This window comes from Hylobates moloch, unplaced genomic scaffold (assembly GCF_009828535.3).
Source record: "Hylobates moloch isolate HMO894 unplaced genomic scaffold, HMol_V3 SCAFFOLD_5, whole genome shotgun sequence".
In the NCBI taxonomy this organism is placed as follows: Eukaryota; Metazoa; Chordata; class Mammalia; order Primates; family Hylobatidae; genus Hylobates; species Hylobates moloch.
In genome coordinates this window covers 119,235,168-119,253,342 of record NW_026652280.1, presented here as the reverse complement: position 1 = coordinate 119,253,342, position 18,175 = coordinate 119,235,168, and the positions used below count along the sequence as shown (strand labels likewise).

At 38.6% G+C, this 18,175-nt stretch overlaps 1 protein-coding gene across 2 annotated transcripts in view; it reads right to left on the bottom strand.

The window, feature by feature from the left end:
- Positions 1–2,069: 2,069 nt before the first annotated feature.
- SLC25A24 (solute carrier family 25 member 24) overlaps positions 2,070–18,175 on the bottom strand; it is a 69,834-nt gene continuing 53,728 nt past the window's right edge. For both annotated transcript variants that reach the window (XM_032155199.2, XM_032155200.2), the window contains exons 7-10: positions 16,358–16,465; positions 11,610–11,777; positions 7,080–7,230; positions 2,070–4,862 (exon numbers count right to left, since the gene is read on the bottom strand). In XM_032155199.2, the coding sequence (XP_032011090.1) occupies positions 4,678–4,862; positions 7,080–7,230; positions 11,610–11,777; positions 16,358–16,465 (612 nt within the window). In that variant the 3' untranslated portion in view covers positions 2,070–4,677. The remainder of the gene's footprint in view (positions 4,863–7,079; positions 7,231–11,609; positions 11,778–16,357; positions 16,466–18,175) is intronic.

Genomic DNA, 18,175 nt, shown 5'->3' with positions numbered 1-18,175 from the left:
AGGGCAAGTTTTTCAGTTCCAAAATGATCTCCTTTGACTCCAGGTCTCACATCGAGGTCATGCTGATGCAAGAGGCGGGTTCCCTTGATCTTGGGCAGCTCCACCCCTGTGGCTCTGCAGGGTACAGCCTTTCTCCCGGCTGCTTTCACAGGCTGGTGTTGAGTGTCTGCAGCTTTTCCAGGCACACAGTACAAGTCATCTGTGGATCTACCATTCTGGGGTCTGCAGGACGGTGGCCCTCTTCTCACAGCTCCACTGGGCAGTGCCCTAGTAGGGACTCTGTGTGGGGGCTCCAACCCCACATTTCCCTTCTGCACTGCCCTAGCAGATGTTCTCCATGAGGGCCCAGCCCCTGCAGCAAACTCTTGACTGGGCATCCAGGCGTTTCCATACATCTTCCGAAATCTAGGTGAAGGTTCCCAAACCTCAGTCCTTGACATCTTTGCACCCACAGGCTCAACACCATCTGGACGCTGCCAAGGCTTGGGATTCCACTCTCTGAAGCCACAGCCTGAGCTGTACATTGACTCTTTTTGGCCACGGCTAGGACACGGGGCACCAAGTCCCTAGGCTGCACACAGCATGGGGACCCTGGGCCTGGCCCACAAAACCACTTTTTCCTCCTGGGCCTCTGGGCCTGTGATGGGAGGGGCTGCCATAAAGTCTCTGACATGGCCTGGAGACATTTTCTCCACGGTCTTAGGGATGAACATTAACAGCTCCTTGCTACTTAAGCACATTTCTATAGCCAGTTTGAATTTCTCCCCAGAAAATGGATTTTTCTTTTCTGTTGCATAGTCAGGCTGCAAATTTTCCAAACTTTTATGCTCTGCTTTCCTTATAAAACTGAATGCCTTTAACAGTACCCAAGTCACTTCTTGAAGGCTTTGCTGCTTAGAAATTTCTTTCACCAGATACCCTAAATTATCTCTCTCAAGTTCAAAGTTCCACAAATCTCTAGGGCAGGGGCAAAATGCCCCCAGTCTCTTTGCTAAAACATAACAAGAGTCACCTTTGCTCCAGTTCCCAACAAGTTCCTCATCTCCATCCTAAATCACCTCAGCCTGGATTTTATTTTCCATATTGTTTTCAGCATTTTGGGCAAAGCCATTCAACAAGTCTCTAGGAAGTTCAGAACTTTCCCACATTTTCTTGCCTTCTTCTGAGCCCTCCAATCTGTTCCAATCTCTGCCTGTTACCCAGTTCCAAAGTCACTTCCACATTTTCAGGTATCTTTTCAGCAACGCCCCACTCTACAGGTATCAATTTACTGTATTAGTCCATTTTCACATTGCTGATAAAGACATATCCAAGACTGTGCAATTTACAAAAGAAGCCTCATAATCATGGCAGAAGGCAAGGAGGATCAAGTCACATCTTACCTGGAAGGCAACAGGCAAAGAGAGAGAGAGTTTGTGCAGGGAAACTCCTGTTTTTAAAACCATCAGATCTCATGAGACTCATTCACCATCATGAGAAGAGTGCAGGAAAGACCCACCCCCATAATTCATTCACCTCCCACCAGGTCCTCCCATGACATGTGGGAATTGTGGGAGTTAAAATTCAAGATGGTATTTGTATGGGGATAAAGCCAAGCCATAACAGGTGCCTAATAAATGCTCACTGCAAGAACAAGTGAGTGAGTGAATGCTGGTGGAATAAATGCCGAAGTGGCCTGGGGTTAGTGGCTGTGGCTGAGTGTCTGGGTACAGGGCTCTGGGGCCCACTGACAATCATCTTCATTTACACTGTGGTCAGAGAGCTGGTCAGCTTGGACTTGAGCACAGTGGAAGGGGCTGGGGTGGGAGAACATCATAGGATGTGCTCTCCCAGAGAGTGGCCTAAATGACTTCAGACTGCTCCACATGTCTCCCAATGAGAGCATATGACAAAGGAGGGTTGCCCCCTCCACAATATTTTTACTCTTTTGGTGCTCTTCTCAAAAAAGGAAGTTCCATGAGAACAAAAGGGCTGGCAAAATTCCTATTGAGGGATGAGGAAGCCATGCCACACTTTTACAAATGCAACCTAATGCCAAGCTCAAAGACAAAATACTGTAAAGTACAATCTCTGCTTGCATAAATTTATTCTCTTGACTGGGAGACAAGACTAATAGGCAAGAAACAAATATGGCAGCATTTTTCTAACAAAGGTTTCCTGAGAACAGAGGAGCAGATGCTGGCAATTGCACACAGAGCTGCCTTGTGCAGCTGTGGACAGGGACAGGTGTGTGGGCAGGGATGCCAGTGTCTGCTACAGCCATCTCACCTGTCGGGTATCCAGGTAAGCGAGAAGCTTACAGAAATAACTGCTAAGTTATTTCTGACGTCTGGATAGTATTGGAGTTGAAATGCAGAATTTCTCTGCAGTCTTATGTTTTAATTTTTAAATCAAATTTTGGATGTAATCTGCATTATGAAATTTAAAAAAATTACTTACCAGTGAATTCAACTTAGAATTTTTTCCCACAATTTCAAGACAAACTGATACTCCACGGCAAAATGAGCCTGGCCAATCCTGAGGCTCTGGGTCCCCCTTGGTACTGTGAACCCCAGGGCTGTAACTCTAATTGGTAAATGTGGAATTTTGATATCACAAAAAATATCATCTTGTGTCAAAATGCATCACACAGACAATATCTACAAAGGCTGCTCAGGAAAGGCCAAAATGTTTGTAAAGACTACATGAAGCCAGATGTAAGAAGCATGATTCAAACTGGTGCCAAACATCTAAGCTAGCTAAGCTGCAGGACACAATTTTTGCTTTATTTAAAATTTTTTATAAATAATTCTCAGGAAACTGAGACTTAAGAGTTTTCTCTAAAAAAATAAAAACTGGAAAACAAGTAATTTCAGACACAAATATATATTTTTGATAGAAACTGTAAGTAAATATTCAGTACTACCAGAAATATACTATCTTCAATTCTCGGCTTTTTTCCAAAAGATACAGAATCATTTTTTGGAAAAGAAACAAGATGTACAGACAAATCACATTCATACCTTACAATTTAAATTCATAATGAACAATGAATATTTTCATATTTTCCAGAAGTTTGAAATTTCAAAATTGTTAGCAAAATTATTCATTTCCATAATTTTTATGAGTAAAAATAGAAAGAGCTGATCATGTACCTTAATATTATCACTTTATATATTACTCAAAAGTACGAATAACCCTTAAAGTAGAATCCCAGGCTTATCATATTATAAAAATACTGAGACATTTATCAAACATAACTAATAGAAATGAAACTACGTTTTTAAAAATGTTTCACAAACACCAGTCCATCTTTTCTCTTTGGTTTAGAAAATAAAAGAGGTAGGTTCAAATAAAGAAAATGCCTATTACGTCATTAGATTTTCATTAAAATGCTGGCAATTTATAACAGAAATTATTAGAAGTGAAATGAGTTTAAGAACTAAATTAAAAACTGATAATACCTTCAACTAGTAAATATTTTTCTAAGTTCTAGTTACACAAATAAGAAAAGACAGTCAACTACAAAAATGGCTTTAGTAAAATTAAAAAAATGCTTTCATTATTATAAATTAAATCTCCTATATCATACATGTACCTAAAACTTGGGGCAAGAGAGAATATGAATGTATTTGTTTACAAATTGGGCCTTTCATTTAAATATAGGTATCTAATGTATAAGAGTAATACATACTACTATTAATATGTATCTCTCACCTTTGTGCTGCCCATATTGAAAACAGCAAGTTCAAAGATATTCAACAGTGAGGGAGAAATAAGCACGTCATTTGCTCATGATCAACCCACCTCATGCAATTAAAAAAGAAATTTCAGGTTACTAAGAATGGTCCCAAGAAGTCTTTCTGACTAAAACAGAATCTGATTTAAAAGGTAGGACACAAAGGACAAAGGAAAACAAAGATGCTCTTCAGAAGCTGATACAAGTCAAAGGATTTCGTTTCCTGCTGCTTTTCAAAGCAATGGCAGGATAAACAGAATCTTTCAAATAAGTTGCCTTGTGTTGATAATTTAACAGTAATATACTGAAAATTAGTGTATAACTCCAGGAACCAAATAATGGTACATGTAAAATGGAAAAGTGCCCGCTGAAATAAATATAATTTCATCACTTCTCTTCAGAAATTCTACCACTGTGTTCATTCCTATTCAGCTGAAAGAGAAGTAAGGACATAAACTCTACACTTATTTGGATGCTTTTGCTATAAGGTATATTTTAAATGTAATGATTTTCTATTAATGGTTCTACAAGGAAATTTAAAGAAATCTATAAGGACATTCAAAATATATAAAACAAGACATTTAAGTATAAAGGAACCGGCATAAACGTGAACCACCTGAAATAAAGATTAATGATTTATAACTCTACCACACAAAACGAATTTTGTTTAAGCAACCAGATTTTCAGATTTCAGATTCAGGGCAGAGATTTGCAGGATTATTATGAGAAGATAAAGTATAATTGTGTGGCCTTTTCAAAACACATTAAAACTACGATTTTTAACATTTCTGTGTACATATAATTGAGCCCAAAAGTTTGAAGTGACCATTGTTATCATCTTCCCTTTTGTGAAAAAAATGCAGCTTCTTTTGCCATAGACTTGTTTCAATTCGAGGAGAGAAAGTCACTCCAGGGATTGTGGAAAGTTTCAATTATCATGCTAAAGCAAAAATGCAGCATCATTTCTGGGTTACTCCTAAAGTTTGCTTCATATTTTCATAAACCACATAACTGATGCCTACAGCAGGGAGCACCTTCATGAAGTTTGGGGTGATGCCTCTGTAAAGTCCTGGTATTCCTTCTTTGGAAATGATTCGTCGAAAGAGGCCAACCATGTTCAGCTGTGGGGAACCTTCTAACATGGCTAAAAAATAAAAAAAGAAGGTAATTTAATATTCAAGCATGTTTCATTATTAGTACAGCAAGCAATTATGATTCAGAATGATATTCTAGAATACAGTAAAAGGACAACATTTATTCCAAGGAGCCCAAGACAATATCCCTTTTATGATCCTCTTTGTATAGCACCTAACAATGAGGGTCCTAACTATAGTAATGATGGTAATAATAGTTATTTATTAATTACTATGTTCTAAATACTGGGTTAATTACCTTCCATACCAATCCTGCAAGGTAAATGTTATATCAATTTTATAAGTGAGCAATTGGAGGCTTAGAAAGATGGAGAAATTTGTCCTAAAAAAGCTAAGTAGAAAATGTTAGGACTGAGATCCAATGGTCTGACTCCAAAGCTGGTATACTTTCCACCACCCCACACTGCTGCTGCTGCCTCCTTCTTACTAGACAAGCACTGAAGAGAGAACAGTTAAATCTCAGGAAGTAAGGGGAGTATGGAAGAAGCTCTGGGAAGTGTGGGAAAAGCACAAGGACCTGGGCCTTGGAAATGACCTCAACAAGCAAGAAGAGAAAGTGAAATCCAGTGTTGCTGGCACAACCAAGACAACAGGAGGAGCACCATGTGCTATGGAGATGCAGCTGATTGTTGTATGTGGTTATTACACAGATAGTGAATAAAGTAGGGCCAGATTATTAAAGGCTTTGAAATTCCCACTAAGAACTTCGGAACTGACACCGAAAGGCTGCAAAGATGTCTGAACAGATGTCAAATGATCAGATTTTTAAGTCAGAAATGACAATCTATCCGCCATAGACAATCTATCAGCCATATCAGCCATGCAAAGTTCTGGATCAGAGCTGGCAGACAGGAGGGTTGGAATCAGACTGCATGTGTCTGAATTCCAGTCCCACTATTTACCACAGGTATAATCTTGTGGGAGTTACTTAATTTCTCTCTGCCCCAGTTGCTCATCTGAAAAATGGGGACAATATTAGTATTTCCATCCCCAAGATGGTTATGATGGTGAAATGAGAGAATACACAAGAAACGTGTAGTTCACTACTTTGTGTTTTTCTCTACACCATGACCGTCTCTCAGCTCCTCAAATACGCCACGTTGGTGCCTGCCTCAGTGTCTTCACACATGCTTTCCCTCAGCTGGAATGTTTTCTGTTCCCACTCCACTGGCCTGTGCCCAGCTAACTCCCACTCATCTTTCCAGTCTCAGCTTCACTGACAGCATTCTGCAGCTCCCAAGTTAGGTTACAGCTCCTTGCTCTGTGCTCCCCTAACAAAAGAGGAATTGGTTTAACCAGGTTGTTTACTTGCTGGACATACGTCTTCTCTACTCTACACTGGTGGGGCCACATCTGACTTGTTGACTGCTCTACCCCTAGCATCTGGCAGTGCCTAGAATGAGACAATGGCTCAGGGAGTATTTGCCAATTAGTGACTGACTGCTTGGCTGGGGTTGCTGTGGCTGGCAATTGGAAGGGAGGTTGGGAATGGAGCTGTAGATGCCCAAGGTGTACTACTTAAGAAAACAATGGATAAGACTGACCAGGGAAAGCACCAAAGAGAAAAGAAAGGCATTTAAATGCATACTTTAATAGAGTGGGGATAGCAATAAAAGCCAGCAAATGGTAAAAGTTATCAGTGGGCTGGCAGAACAACCAGGATGGTACAGTGTAATCAAAGCCAACAATGGAGACAGTGTCACAGTGAGGAGGAATCACAGCTCAAAACTTGTAGTGTCTACGCAACACTAAAAAATGATTCCAGCCACCATTTACCAAAAATTTAACAAACCCAAGATGCTTTATTTATATTGTTGGTAATTCTTACAACACTGTACAATTTTCATTCCCATTAAAAACCCCAAGAAGTCTGAGGCAAGGATCTGAACCCAAATCCATCAGATACTAAAGCTTATAATCTTAAAACGTGCATGTAACACAGTCAAAAAAATAGTACTCGGTTTATGTATAAGGCATATGTATGCATACAGTACATATGCAATGCTTCTGTCACATTAAAATTTCAGGACGAGGGAGCATTTAGAAAAAGAATTTCTGAAAAGATTCCTTAAGGAGGCAATAATGAAAAAACAGTTGAGAAATACTGTCTTAAAACTACAGTCTGCATCTTAGTAGAACTTGGAGTTCTAAAAGCACATTACTGGTGCAGCACTTTGATCGGTGTGGTTCTGTAATCAAAAATTCACCTTGAGCCTGCATGCGAGTTCTCACCAAAGCCAGTGGGTAGCTGGCCAGCTGACCACAGGTGCTGGATAAGGCACCGCATCCCAGCAACACCATGACTCCAGGGTTTACAGAATCTTTTGCAAAATTATCCAGCCAATAGGACTTCAAGAGCTGCCAGAGAAATAAAGAAGAAAAATAATTAACGAACTCTACAACTTCAATGTAAACATTTTCACAGCTATGCTCAACCTCATGAGAAACCCCATTTCTGCAGGATGAGGCCATGCATTTGCAGAAGCAGCAGGCACTGTAGAAGGCAGCGGCTCTGTGGAGAGGTGGGAGGCCACTGGGGATGCAGAACACAAGAGATTTGCACCAGTTACTGACATTCTTCTAAACAAACGTGAACTGCGTACCAAACACTGCAGGATCTAAAGAACACCTCTTATGGTGAGTATTAATAAAATAATATAATTCTACTAATTGTATCTCATTTTACACATTACATATATTTCATTTGGGCCTTACAAAAACTCTGACATAAATCTATTATTCTGATTTTAGAAATGAGGAAAATTCATCTCAGCGGAGTTTTTGTTTGTTTTTTTGAGATGGAGTCTCGCTCTTGTCACCCAGGCTGTAGTGCAGTGGCTCAATCTTGGCTCACTACAACCTCTGCCTCCCAGGTTCAAGCGATTCTTCTGCCTCAGCCTCCTGAGTAGCTTGGATTACAGGCACCCACAACCACGCCCAGCTCATCTTTGTACTGTTAGTAGAGACAGGGTTTCGCCATGTTGGCCAGGCTGATCTAAAACTCCTGATCTCAGGTGATCCACCTGCCTCGGCCTCCCAAAGTGCTGAGATTATAGGCATGAGCCACCACACCAGGCCCAGAGTTTTTTAAGAAGGACTCAGAACCAGACGTGCTGATCAAAAGGCCATACTTTATCCCCTATTACTCTAGGTCCCTGTATTTCATTAGAAGGCAATAATTAGGATAAACTGTATAAAATATATATGATAATCGACTTTTTAAACATAAGATACTTTAAGACATATGTTAGTATGTTATATAACTAGTTTAACTTTTTAATTTTTTAATCCTGTAAGACTAAAAATTTTAAATCCTACAGGATTAAAAAATTATCTCAATGGATTAAAAAATCCATTGAGTGAATTTCTCGATGGAAATCTTGCAGGTTAGAAGGAAATGGAATGTTATATTCTATGTTTTGAAACTTAAAAAAACTGCCAAACAAAAATACTGCATGGGCAAAACTGCCCTTCAAAAAAGGAGAAATTAAGACTGTCCCTGACAAACGAAACCTGAGACAGCCTATCACCACTAGACCAGCCCTACAAGAAAGGCTAAAAGGAGAAACAAAAGGATCATAAATAGCAACACAAAACCACAAAACATGAAACTCTATGGTAAAGGTCAATATTTAGAATATTATAAAATCCTATAGTATTGTAATGAAGGTATATAAATAACTTGAAAATCTAAATTTCAAAAACAAAATTTAAATAGAATTTAAAGAAGAAAAGCATAAAAAGTAACTATAAATCTATGTTAAGGATATACAATATCAAAAGACATAAAGTTGGTGGGGAGGAGGTGAAAGATGTAAAGAAATAGTTTTATATACCACTGAAGTTAAGTTGTAAACAGCTTAAAATAAGTTGCTATAACTTTAGTATGTTTTATGTAGTTGTAATGGTAACCACAAAAATAGCATCTATAGAATGCACACAAAGGGAAATGAGAAAGGAATCAAAACATATCACTACAAAAAAAAATTAACAAAACACAAAAGAAGCCAGGAAGAGAGGAAGGGAAAGACAAAGACGCCACAGGACAAAGATAAAAGGCAGCTAGCCAAATGACAACAGTAAGTCCTTCTCTATCGGTAATTGCTTTAAATGTAAATGGATTTAATCCCCCAATTAAAAGATATAAATTGCTGAGTGAATAACACATACAGAATCAACTATACCTTATCTATGAGACTCACTTTAGATCTAAGGACACACATAAGCTGAAAGTGAAAGGATGGAAAAAGATATTCCATAAAAACAGGAACCCAAAGAGAGCAGGGGTGGCCATAATTACATCAGACAAAATAGACTTTCAGACACAAACTGTCACAAGAGACAAAGATGGACATTACATAATGATAAATGGGTCATTTTACCAGGAAGAAATAATAATTATAACTATATATGGACCTAATATTAACCTCCAAAATATATGAAGCAAACACTTATAGAACTGAAGGGAGGAATAAACAGCAACACAGTAATAGTAGGAGACTTCACTACCCCACTTAATGGTGTTGGGGAGGACATGGAGAAATTGGAATCTTGGTGTACATTGACAGAAATGTTAAAAAACAAAAAGGTCTAGTTACTATGGAAAATGACATGGAGGTTCCTCAAAAACTTAAAAATAGAACTACCATTTGACCCAGAAATTCCACTTCTGAGTATATGTCAAAAAGAACTGAAAACAGTATCTTGAAGAGATATTTGCACAACCATGTTCACTGCAGCACTATTCACAATAGCCAAGATGTAGAAACAACCCAAATGCCCATCAACAGATGAATAAAGAAAATGTGATACATATACCCAACGACATATTATTCAGCCTTAAAAACAAAAAAGTCCTGTCATATACTATCATATGGATGAATCTTGAGGAAACTATGTTACATGAAATAAGCCAGTCACGAAAAGAGAAATACCACATGATTTCACTTATACAAGGTATTTAATGTAATCAAACTCATAAAACGAGAAAGTAGGTTACACAGCGCTGGGGTGAAGGGGAAATTGGGAGCTGTTGTTTAATGAGTATAGAGTTTAAGTTTTGAGAAGTGAAACAGTTCTAGAGATCTGTTGCACAACAAACCACAAACAGTTAACACTTACTGTACTATATATTTAAAAATGGTTAAAATTATAAACTTTATGTTATGTGTTTTTAATCACAATTTTTTAAAAAACTCAGCAAAGAAGTAAAGTCCTAAACCATGATACCACCTCACACCTAAGATGATGACTATAATAAAAATAAGCTTTTTTAAAATGGAAATTGTTAGTAAGGATGTGGAAAAACTGGAACCTTTGTATGTTGCTGGTGAGAATGTAAATGGTGCAGCCACTATGGAAAACAGTCTGATAGTTCCTAAAAGCTAAACACAGACTGACCATACGGCTCAGCAATTCCATTCTGAGACATACACCCAAAGGAATTGAAGGCATAGACTCGAACAGATACGCAGATGCCAGTGTTCACTGCAGCATTATTCACAATATTGAAAAAGTAGAAATAATCCAAATGTTCTTCAACAGATGAAGGACTAAACAAAATGTGGTAGATACACATAATGGACTATTACTCAGCCATGAAAAGAAATGAAGTTCTGATACATGCTACAACATGAACAACCCTTAAAGACATTATGCTAAGAGTAATAAATCAGACACAAAGAGAAAAATACTGTATGATTCTACTTATAAGATATCTCGAATGGGTAAATTCCTAGACATAGAAAGCAGATTAGAGGTTACCAAGGGTTTGAGTTAGGGAGGGTAGGAAGTTATTGCTTAAAGGTTAAGGTGTTTCTGTTTGGAGTGAGGAAAAGGATTTGGAAATAGTGTTGATGGTTGCACAATATTGTGAATGTAATTAATGCCACTGAATTGTACACTTAAAATGAGTAAAATGGCAAATTTTATATTTTATCAGAATTTTTTAAAATTATGTAAGAAGCCAAAAACCATTTGCTTGTACACTTCAAATGAGTGAAATGTAAGGAATATGAACTAAATCTCAATAAAGCTCTTTAAAAAAAAACAAAGCCGAGTCTTCTTTTCATTACACATTCCACTCTTCCTCTACGCTGTAGCTTAGGTCCCATCCTAACATGCACCCTGGCTCATGTCTATCGCAGCACAGATAACCACACTGGGTTTTAGTCGTTTGTTTGTCTCCCCCACCAGACCTTCAGTTTCTTCAAGGCACACACTGAGTCCTTTGAATCCCCAGATCCAGAGTCTAACCCAGTGGTTTGTATAGTGTGTGCTCAATAATTGTTTGTGAGATTCATAAATTATTACATGATTTAGACTGCAGGGTTGATCCAAGATTTGTATTCTTTCATACAAGGAATGAAACTGTATTACTCACGTTAGTCACATTAGTCACTTGGCTTAATGTCAGATTTTTGCAAATCCAAAACAAAAGGAACTTACTTGCTTTTTTTATCTTCCCTGAAAAAAATCTCTAGAACCACCTTTTAAGGTGAACAACTATACCTAACTTTGAGTCTACCCTTCATTAACAAAATCAATTCCCAAGAAAATCTAACACAAAAGTGACCCCATGCATATTCACACTCAAGTTACTTGAAAGTTCAAATAACACATGCTTGAATTTACTTCTGGTCACACAGTTTCCTGGTATATATCTACTTCTTCATATAAAGTCCAATTCTAAAAAGATCTAACTGCATTTTCCGATTCAAAAGATGCTATAAACTCACCTCATACACAGCAAGATCTATGCCTGCATAAGGTATGATACCTAATAAATTGGGAACATAGCCCTTGTAAAAAGCTCCCAAGCCTTCATGTTTCAAAATCTTCTTGGCACAATCATATATTCCAGAGTATTGCCCAGTTTTGCCTACAGCCAGCCTGGTTTTCATAACCTGGATATAAAAAAAACAAAATATGATTGTTCATATTAACTCTATCATCATGGAATTCAAATGAAGTAATTTTACATGGAACAAATATCTAGCACATATTCTCACTCAAAAGACTGTACAATTTGTTGATACACTCTCCTTCACATATTACTTCTATTGAGGGGCTAAGACCACAGCCAGAGAGACCCGTTTACTGCAAGGAGGATCTGAGGAAGGAGGTGACCAAGGAAATGGAAACAAGATAATCTATTGATGTCTTAACAAAACTGACTGGTGACCACCTGCGTCTGGAAGGTGAGGGAAATGGTAGTATAAAGGATAACCTCAGTAATTCTAGCTTGGAACACAGGATGGGGCAGTGGGGAGTTGGGAAGGTGATACTATTAACTGATATGGAGGATATGAGAGGAAAAATAGGTATTAAGATTTTTTCGAGAGGTGTGTGGAGTAATACAAACAATCATATTAAGATGCTTGAAAAAAAGCTATATTAGCATGCATACCACACATCGGTGAAAATTGTATTTATCTTGCTTAAGTCTTATCAGTTACTAAAAACCCCTCTGCTGTATCAATAAATTCCACATCTACAATATTATTTTTGCTATAAAGCAGTAGTTGGAAAACTTTTCCTGTAAAGACTAAATAGTAAAATATTTGTCATTGCAAGCCTAAAATATTAGGTCTCGGTTGTACATTACTTTTCTTTTGTTTTTGCCTACTTTTTAAAAATTATACTTTAAGTTCTGGGACACATGTGCAGAACGTGCAGGTTTGTTACATAGGTATATACGTGCCATGGTGGTTTGCTGCACCCATCAACCCGTCATCTACATTAGGTATTTCTCCTAATGCTATTCCTCCCCTAGCCCCTCGCTCTCAAAAAGGCCCCCGTGTGTGATGTTCCCCTCCCTGTGTCCATGTGTTCTCATTGTTCAACTCCCACTTATGAGTAAGAACATGTGGTGTTTGGTTTTCTGTTCCTGTGTTAGTTTGCTGAGAATGATGGTTTCCAGCTTCATCCATGTCCCTACAAACGACATGAACTCATCCTTGTTTATGGCTGCATAGTATTCCATGGTGTATATGTGCCACATTTTCTTTATCTAGTCTATCACTGATGGGCATTTGGGTTGGTTCCAAGTCTTTGCTATTGTGAATAGTAATGCAATAAACATATGTGTGCATCTGTCTTTATAGTAGAACGAGACTCTGTCTCAAAAAAAAAAAAAAGAATAATCTATAATCCTTTGAGTATATAACCAGTAATGGGATTGCTGGGTCAAATGGTATTTCTGGTTCTAGATCCTTGAGGAATCACCACACTGTCTTCCACAATGGTTGAACTAATTTACACTCCCACCAACAGTGTAAAAGCATCCCTATTTCTCCACATCTTTGCCAGCATCTGTTGTTTCCTGACTTTTTAACTAACTGGCGTGAGATGGTATGTCATTGTGGTTTTGATTTGCATTTCTCTAACAACCAGGGATGATGAGCCTTTTCTCATATGTTTGTTGGCTGCATAAATGTCTTCTTATGAGAAGTGTCTGTTCATATCCTTCACCTACTTTTTGATGGTTTTTTTTTCTTGTAAATTTGTTTAAGTTCCTTATAGATTCTGGATATTAGCCCTTTGTCAGATGGATAGATTGCAAAATTTTTCTCCCATTCTGTAGGTTGCCAGTTCACTCTGATGATAGTTTCTTTTGCTGTGCAGAAGCTCTTCAGTTTAATTAGATCCCATTTGTCAATTTTGGCTTTTGTTGCCATTGCTTTTGTGATTCAGTCATGAAGTCTTTGTCCACGCCTATGTCCTGAATGGTACTGCCTAGGTTTTCTTCTAGGGATTTTATAGTTTTGGGTCTTATGTTTAAGACTTTAATCTATCTTGAGTTAATTTTTGTATAAGGTGTAAGGATGGGGTCCAGTTTCAGTTTTCTGCATATGGCTACCCAGTTTTCCCAACACCATTTATTAAATAAGGAATCCTTTCCCCATTGCTTGTTTTGGTCAAAGATCAGATGGTTGCAGATGTGTGGTGTTACTTCTGAGGCCTCTGTTCTGTTCCATTGGTCCATATATCTGTTTTGGTACCAGTACCATGCTGTTTTGGTTACTGTAGCCTTGTAGTATGTTTGAAGTCAGGTAGCGTGATGCCTCCAGCTTCGTTCTTTTTGCTTAGGATTGTCTTGGCTATATGGGCTCTTTTTTGGTTTCATATGAAATTTAAGGTAGTTTCTTCTAATTCTGTGAAGAAATTCAATGTTAGCTTGATGGGGATATCATTGAATCTATAAATTACTTTGGGCAGTATGGCCATTTTCATGATATTGATTCTTCCTATCCATGAGCATGGAATGTTTTTCCATTTGTTTGTGTCCTCTCTTATTTCCTTGAGCAGTGGTTTATAGTTCTCCTTGAACAGGTCCTTCACATCCCTTGTAAGTTGTATTCTGAGGTATTTTATTCTCTTTGTAGCAATTGTGAATGGGAGTTCACTCATGATTTGGCTGTTTGTCTATTATTGCTAAATAGCAATGCTAGTGATTTTTGCACATTGATTTTGTACCCTGAGACTTTGCTTGAAGTTACTTATCAGCTTAAGGAGATTTGGGGCTGAGACGAGGAGGTTTTCTAAATATACAATCATGTCATCTGCAAACAGAGACAATTTGACTTCCTCTCCTCCTATCTGAATACCCTTTATTTCTTTCTCCTGCCTGATTGCCCTGGTCAGAACTTCCAATACTATGTTGAATAGGAGTGGTGACAGAGGACATCCTTGTCTTGTGCTGGTTTTCAAAGGGAATGCTTCCAGCATTTGCCCATTCAGTATGATACTGGCTGTGGGTTTGTCATAAACAGCTCTTATTATTTTGTTATACATCCCATCAATAACTAGTTTACTGAGAGTTTTTAACATGAAGTGGTGTTGAATTTTATCAAAGGCCTTTTCTGCATCTATTGAGATAATCATGTGGTTTTTGTCACTGGTTCTGTTTATTGATGAATTCTGTTATATTGATTTGCATATGTTGAACAGCCTTGCATCCCAGGGATGAAGCCAACTTGATCATGGTGGATAAACTTTTGGATGTGCTGCTGGATTCAGTTTGCCAGTATTTTATTGAGGATTTTCACATTGATGTTCATCTGGGATATTGGCCTGAAATTTTCTATTTTGGTTGTGTCTCTGCCAGGTTTTAGTATCAGAATGATGCTGCCCTCATAAAATGAGTTAGGGAGGAGGCTCTCTTTTTCTATTGTTTGGAATAATTTCAGAAGGAATGGTATCAGCTACTCTTTGTATCTCTGGTAGAATTTGGCTATGAATCTGTCTGGTCTTGGGTTTTTTTTGGTTGGTAGGTTATTAATTACTGCCTCAATTTCAGAACATGTTATTGGTCTATACAGGGATTCAGCTTCTTCCTGGTTTCGTCTTGGGAGCGTGTATGTGTCCAGGAATTTATCCATTTCTTCTAGATTTTCTAGTTTATTTGCATAGAGGTGTTTTAGTATTCTCTGACGGTAGTTTGTATTTCTGTGGGATCAGTGGTGATATCCCCTTTATCATTTTTTATTGTGTCTATTTGATTCTCCTCTCTTTTCTTCTTTATTATTCTGGCTAGTTGTCTATTTTGTTAAACTTTTCATAAAACCAGCTCCTGGATTCATTGATTTTTTGAAGGGTTTTTCGTGTCTCTATCTCCTTCAGTTCTGCTCTGATCTTAGTTATTTCTTGTCTTCTGCTATCTTTTCAATTTGTTTGCTCTTGCTTCTCTAGTTCTTTTAATTGTGATGTTAGGGTGTCAATTTTAGATCTTTCTCGCTTTTTCCTGTGTTGCCCACTTTTAAAAAATGTAAAAGGCATTCTCAGCTCAAGGGCTGTACAAAACAGTCCATATGCCTGTGTTTTGCCAACCTATGCACTAATGAAAGGATGTCTAATTAGGATAACTGCCATATAATCAAATCCTGAGATTCCATTATTAAATTTATGGTACAGAAACTCTTTGGACAGGAATGGCAGCCAGCCTCTAAAGTGGCAGCCAGCCTCTAAAGTGACCCCCAGTGATATTTGTCTCCTGTTATTAACACCATTATACCATCCCCTCCCACACTCTACCAGGGTTGGTCTGTGTGATCAATGGAATACAGCAGAAGAGGCAAAAGATATCAGCTTTCATCTTGGGCACTCTCTCTCTCTCTGTGTTGGATCACGGACTCTAGGGAAGCCAGCTACTGTGTTTTGAGGATACTCAGGCAGCCTACAGAAAGGCTCATGTGATAAGGAACTGACGTTTCCAGCCAATAGCCAGTGAGGCCTGGCAGCAACATGAGTGAGCTTGGAATCTGCCCCCAGCTGATTCCAAGCTCTGACTACCATCTTGACAGTGGGCTGTGAAAAACCCTGAGCCAGAGGCACCCAGCTAAGCTGCTCCCAGATTCCTGACCCATAGAAACTCTGCGATGATAAATGCTTGTTTTAAACTGTTAATTTTTGGATAACTTGTTAGACAGCAATAGACAATCAACAAGAAAACCATCACACAGTCAGACTTCACAATGGTACTCACCTCCATTGGATATATAAAAGTCTGTGCAGTTGCTCCAGCCATGGAACCAGAAATAAATCTCTCAAATGTTCCTATTTTTTGTCCTTCTTCAGTAAGTAACTTCTTGTACTGTATAAATAAGTTTTAAAATGCACATTACTACCTGCTGTAGACTGAGCTGCACCCCCACCAAATTCATATGTTGAAGCTGTAACCTCCCATGTGATGGTATTAGGAGATAAGGCTTCTGGAGGTAATTAGGGTTATGAGGTCATGAGAATGGAGCCCTCATGACAGGACCAGTGTTCTTATAAGAGCAGACACCAGAGAGCTCACTCTCTCTCTCCCCCATCACATGTGCACCAAGATAAGACCATGTGAGCACACACCAGCTGTCTACAAGCTGAGAAAAGAACCCTCACTAGAAATCAAACTGGCTTGGCCCTTGATCTTAGGCTTTCCAGCCTCTGAAACTGTGAGAAATAAATTTCCGTTGTTGATTCCACACACTCTGTGGTATTTCATGGCAGCCCAAGCCAACTAGACAATCCTAGAATACAAATCAGCTCCTAGAAATCAATAAATTGACAAATGTGATGATGTGTCTCGAAACGTATACATTACATTAATAATACATAGCAGAAGAGAAAGCCTAAATGCTAATACACGCAGTTACTGGACAGTGGTGTTCAAGTCAGATTTCCACAAAACACAGATGTCTCCCAAATTGGACCAAGTTGCTCCTTTGCTGAAACAGCATAACAGCATTCTTCCCCAGAGGTACAGAAAATACAAGGTTAATCAAGTTTTCACAACGTTTGGATATTTTCCCCACAGTTTTTAAAAGATGAGTTTATTTTCACCAGTGCAAATAAAATGAATAAGTAGGTGACAAATAAATGTTAACAAAACAATTTATAAAAACAGTTTTTGTAGGTAATACATAGAATTATACTAACCTATCAAGCCCAGCATCTCCCTGGCTATCAGTACTAAAATGACCCAACATAGCTAACTGGACCAAGGATGTAAATATGACCCCAATACAGCCAACATAGTAACTGGCCAGGATATTAATATCAAGGGATTGAGAGTCAGGCAGACCTGGGCTGGAACCCCAGAGCCACGTGGCCTCGAGCAAGTTCATAAACGGGTCCACACTGCGGTTTCCTTGTCTGTGATAACAGTGCTTACCTCACAGGATTATGGAAAGGATTACAAAAAAATAATACTTATAACATGGTTAGTGCAGGTCTGGACACCTAGCAAATGTTCAGTGGATGTTATTATTATTAATATATGAACACACTATCTTTACACAACTTGGAAAGACATTCTGCCCAAACATAGACCATGGGAATTAGCCAGGCAAGCCGGATTCCTTCCCCCGGAAATGTGAGGGGGTCTCCAGAGGTAAGCAGCTGCTGTCACCAGAGGGACAAGGGGAAAGTTAACAGAGAGAAGTGGACTCATGCATGGAGAAGGGAAGCGGGGAAGTCTCACCTCCTGGACTTCTCCAGGGATCCTTCCCCTACATGATCCATCCCCACAGTGATGCCCATTCCTGTGCCAGCCAGTTTCTGTTCCCTGGGATCTAAAGTGCCCAATGCAACAACATACAATGACTTTCTCCTAGCAAATCTGTTTTGCTGCTCATGATAAAAATTAAGAATATTATCATTTCATGAGATTCCCAAATACCAGATATTCCTCCCCAGAGAGATCACTGCTTCCAAGGGCTCTGTTTCCTGAACTAGAGTGTTACATAAAACTCCCCTTCTGCACAGGCCCTATTAATTTTCCTGCATGTCAGATTGTCAAAATCATTAAACATAATTT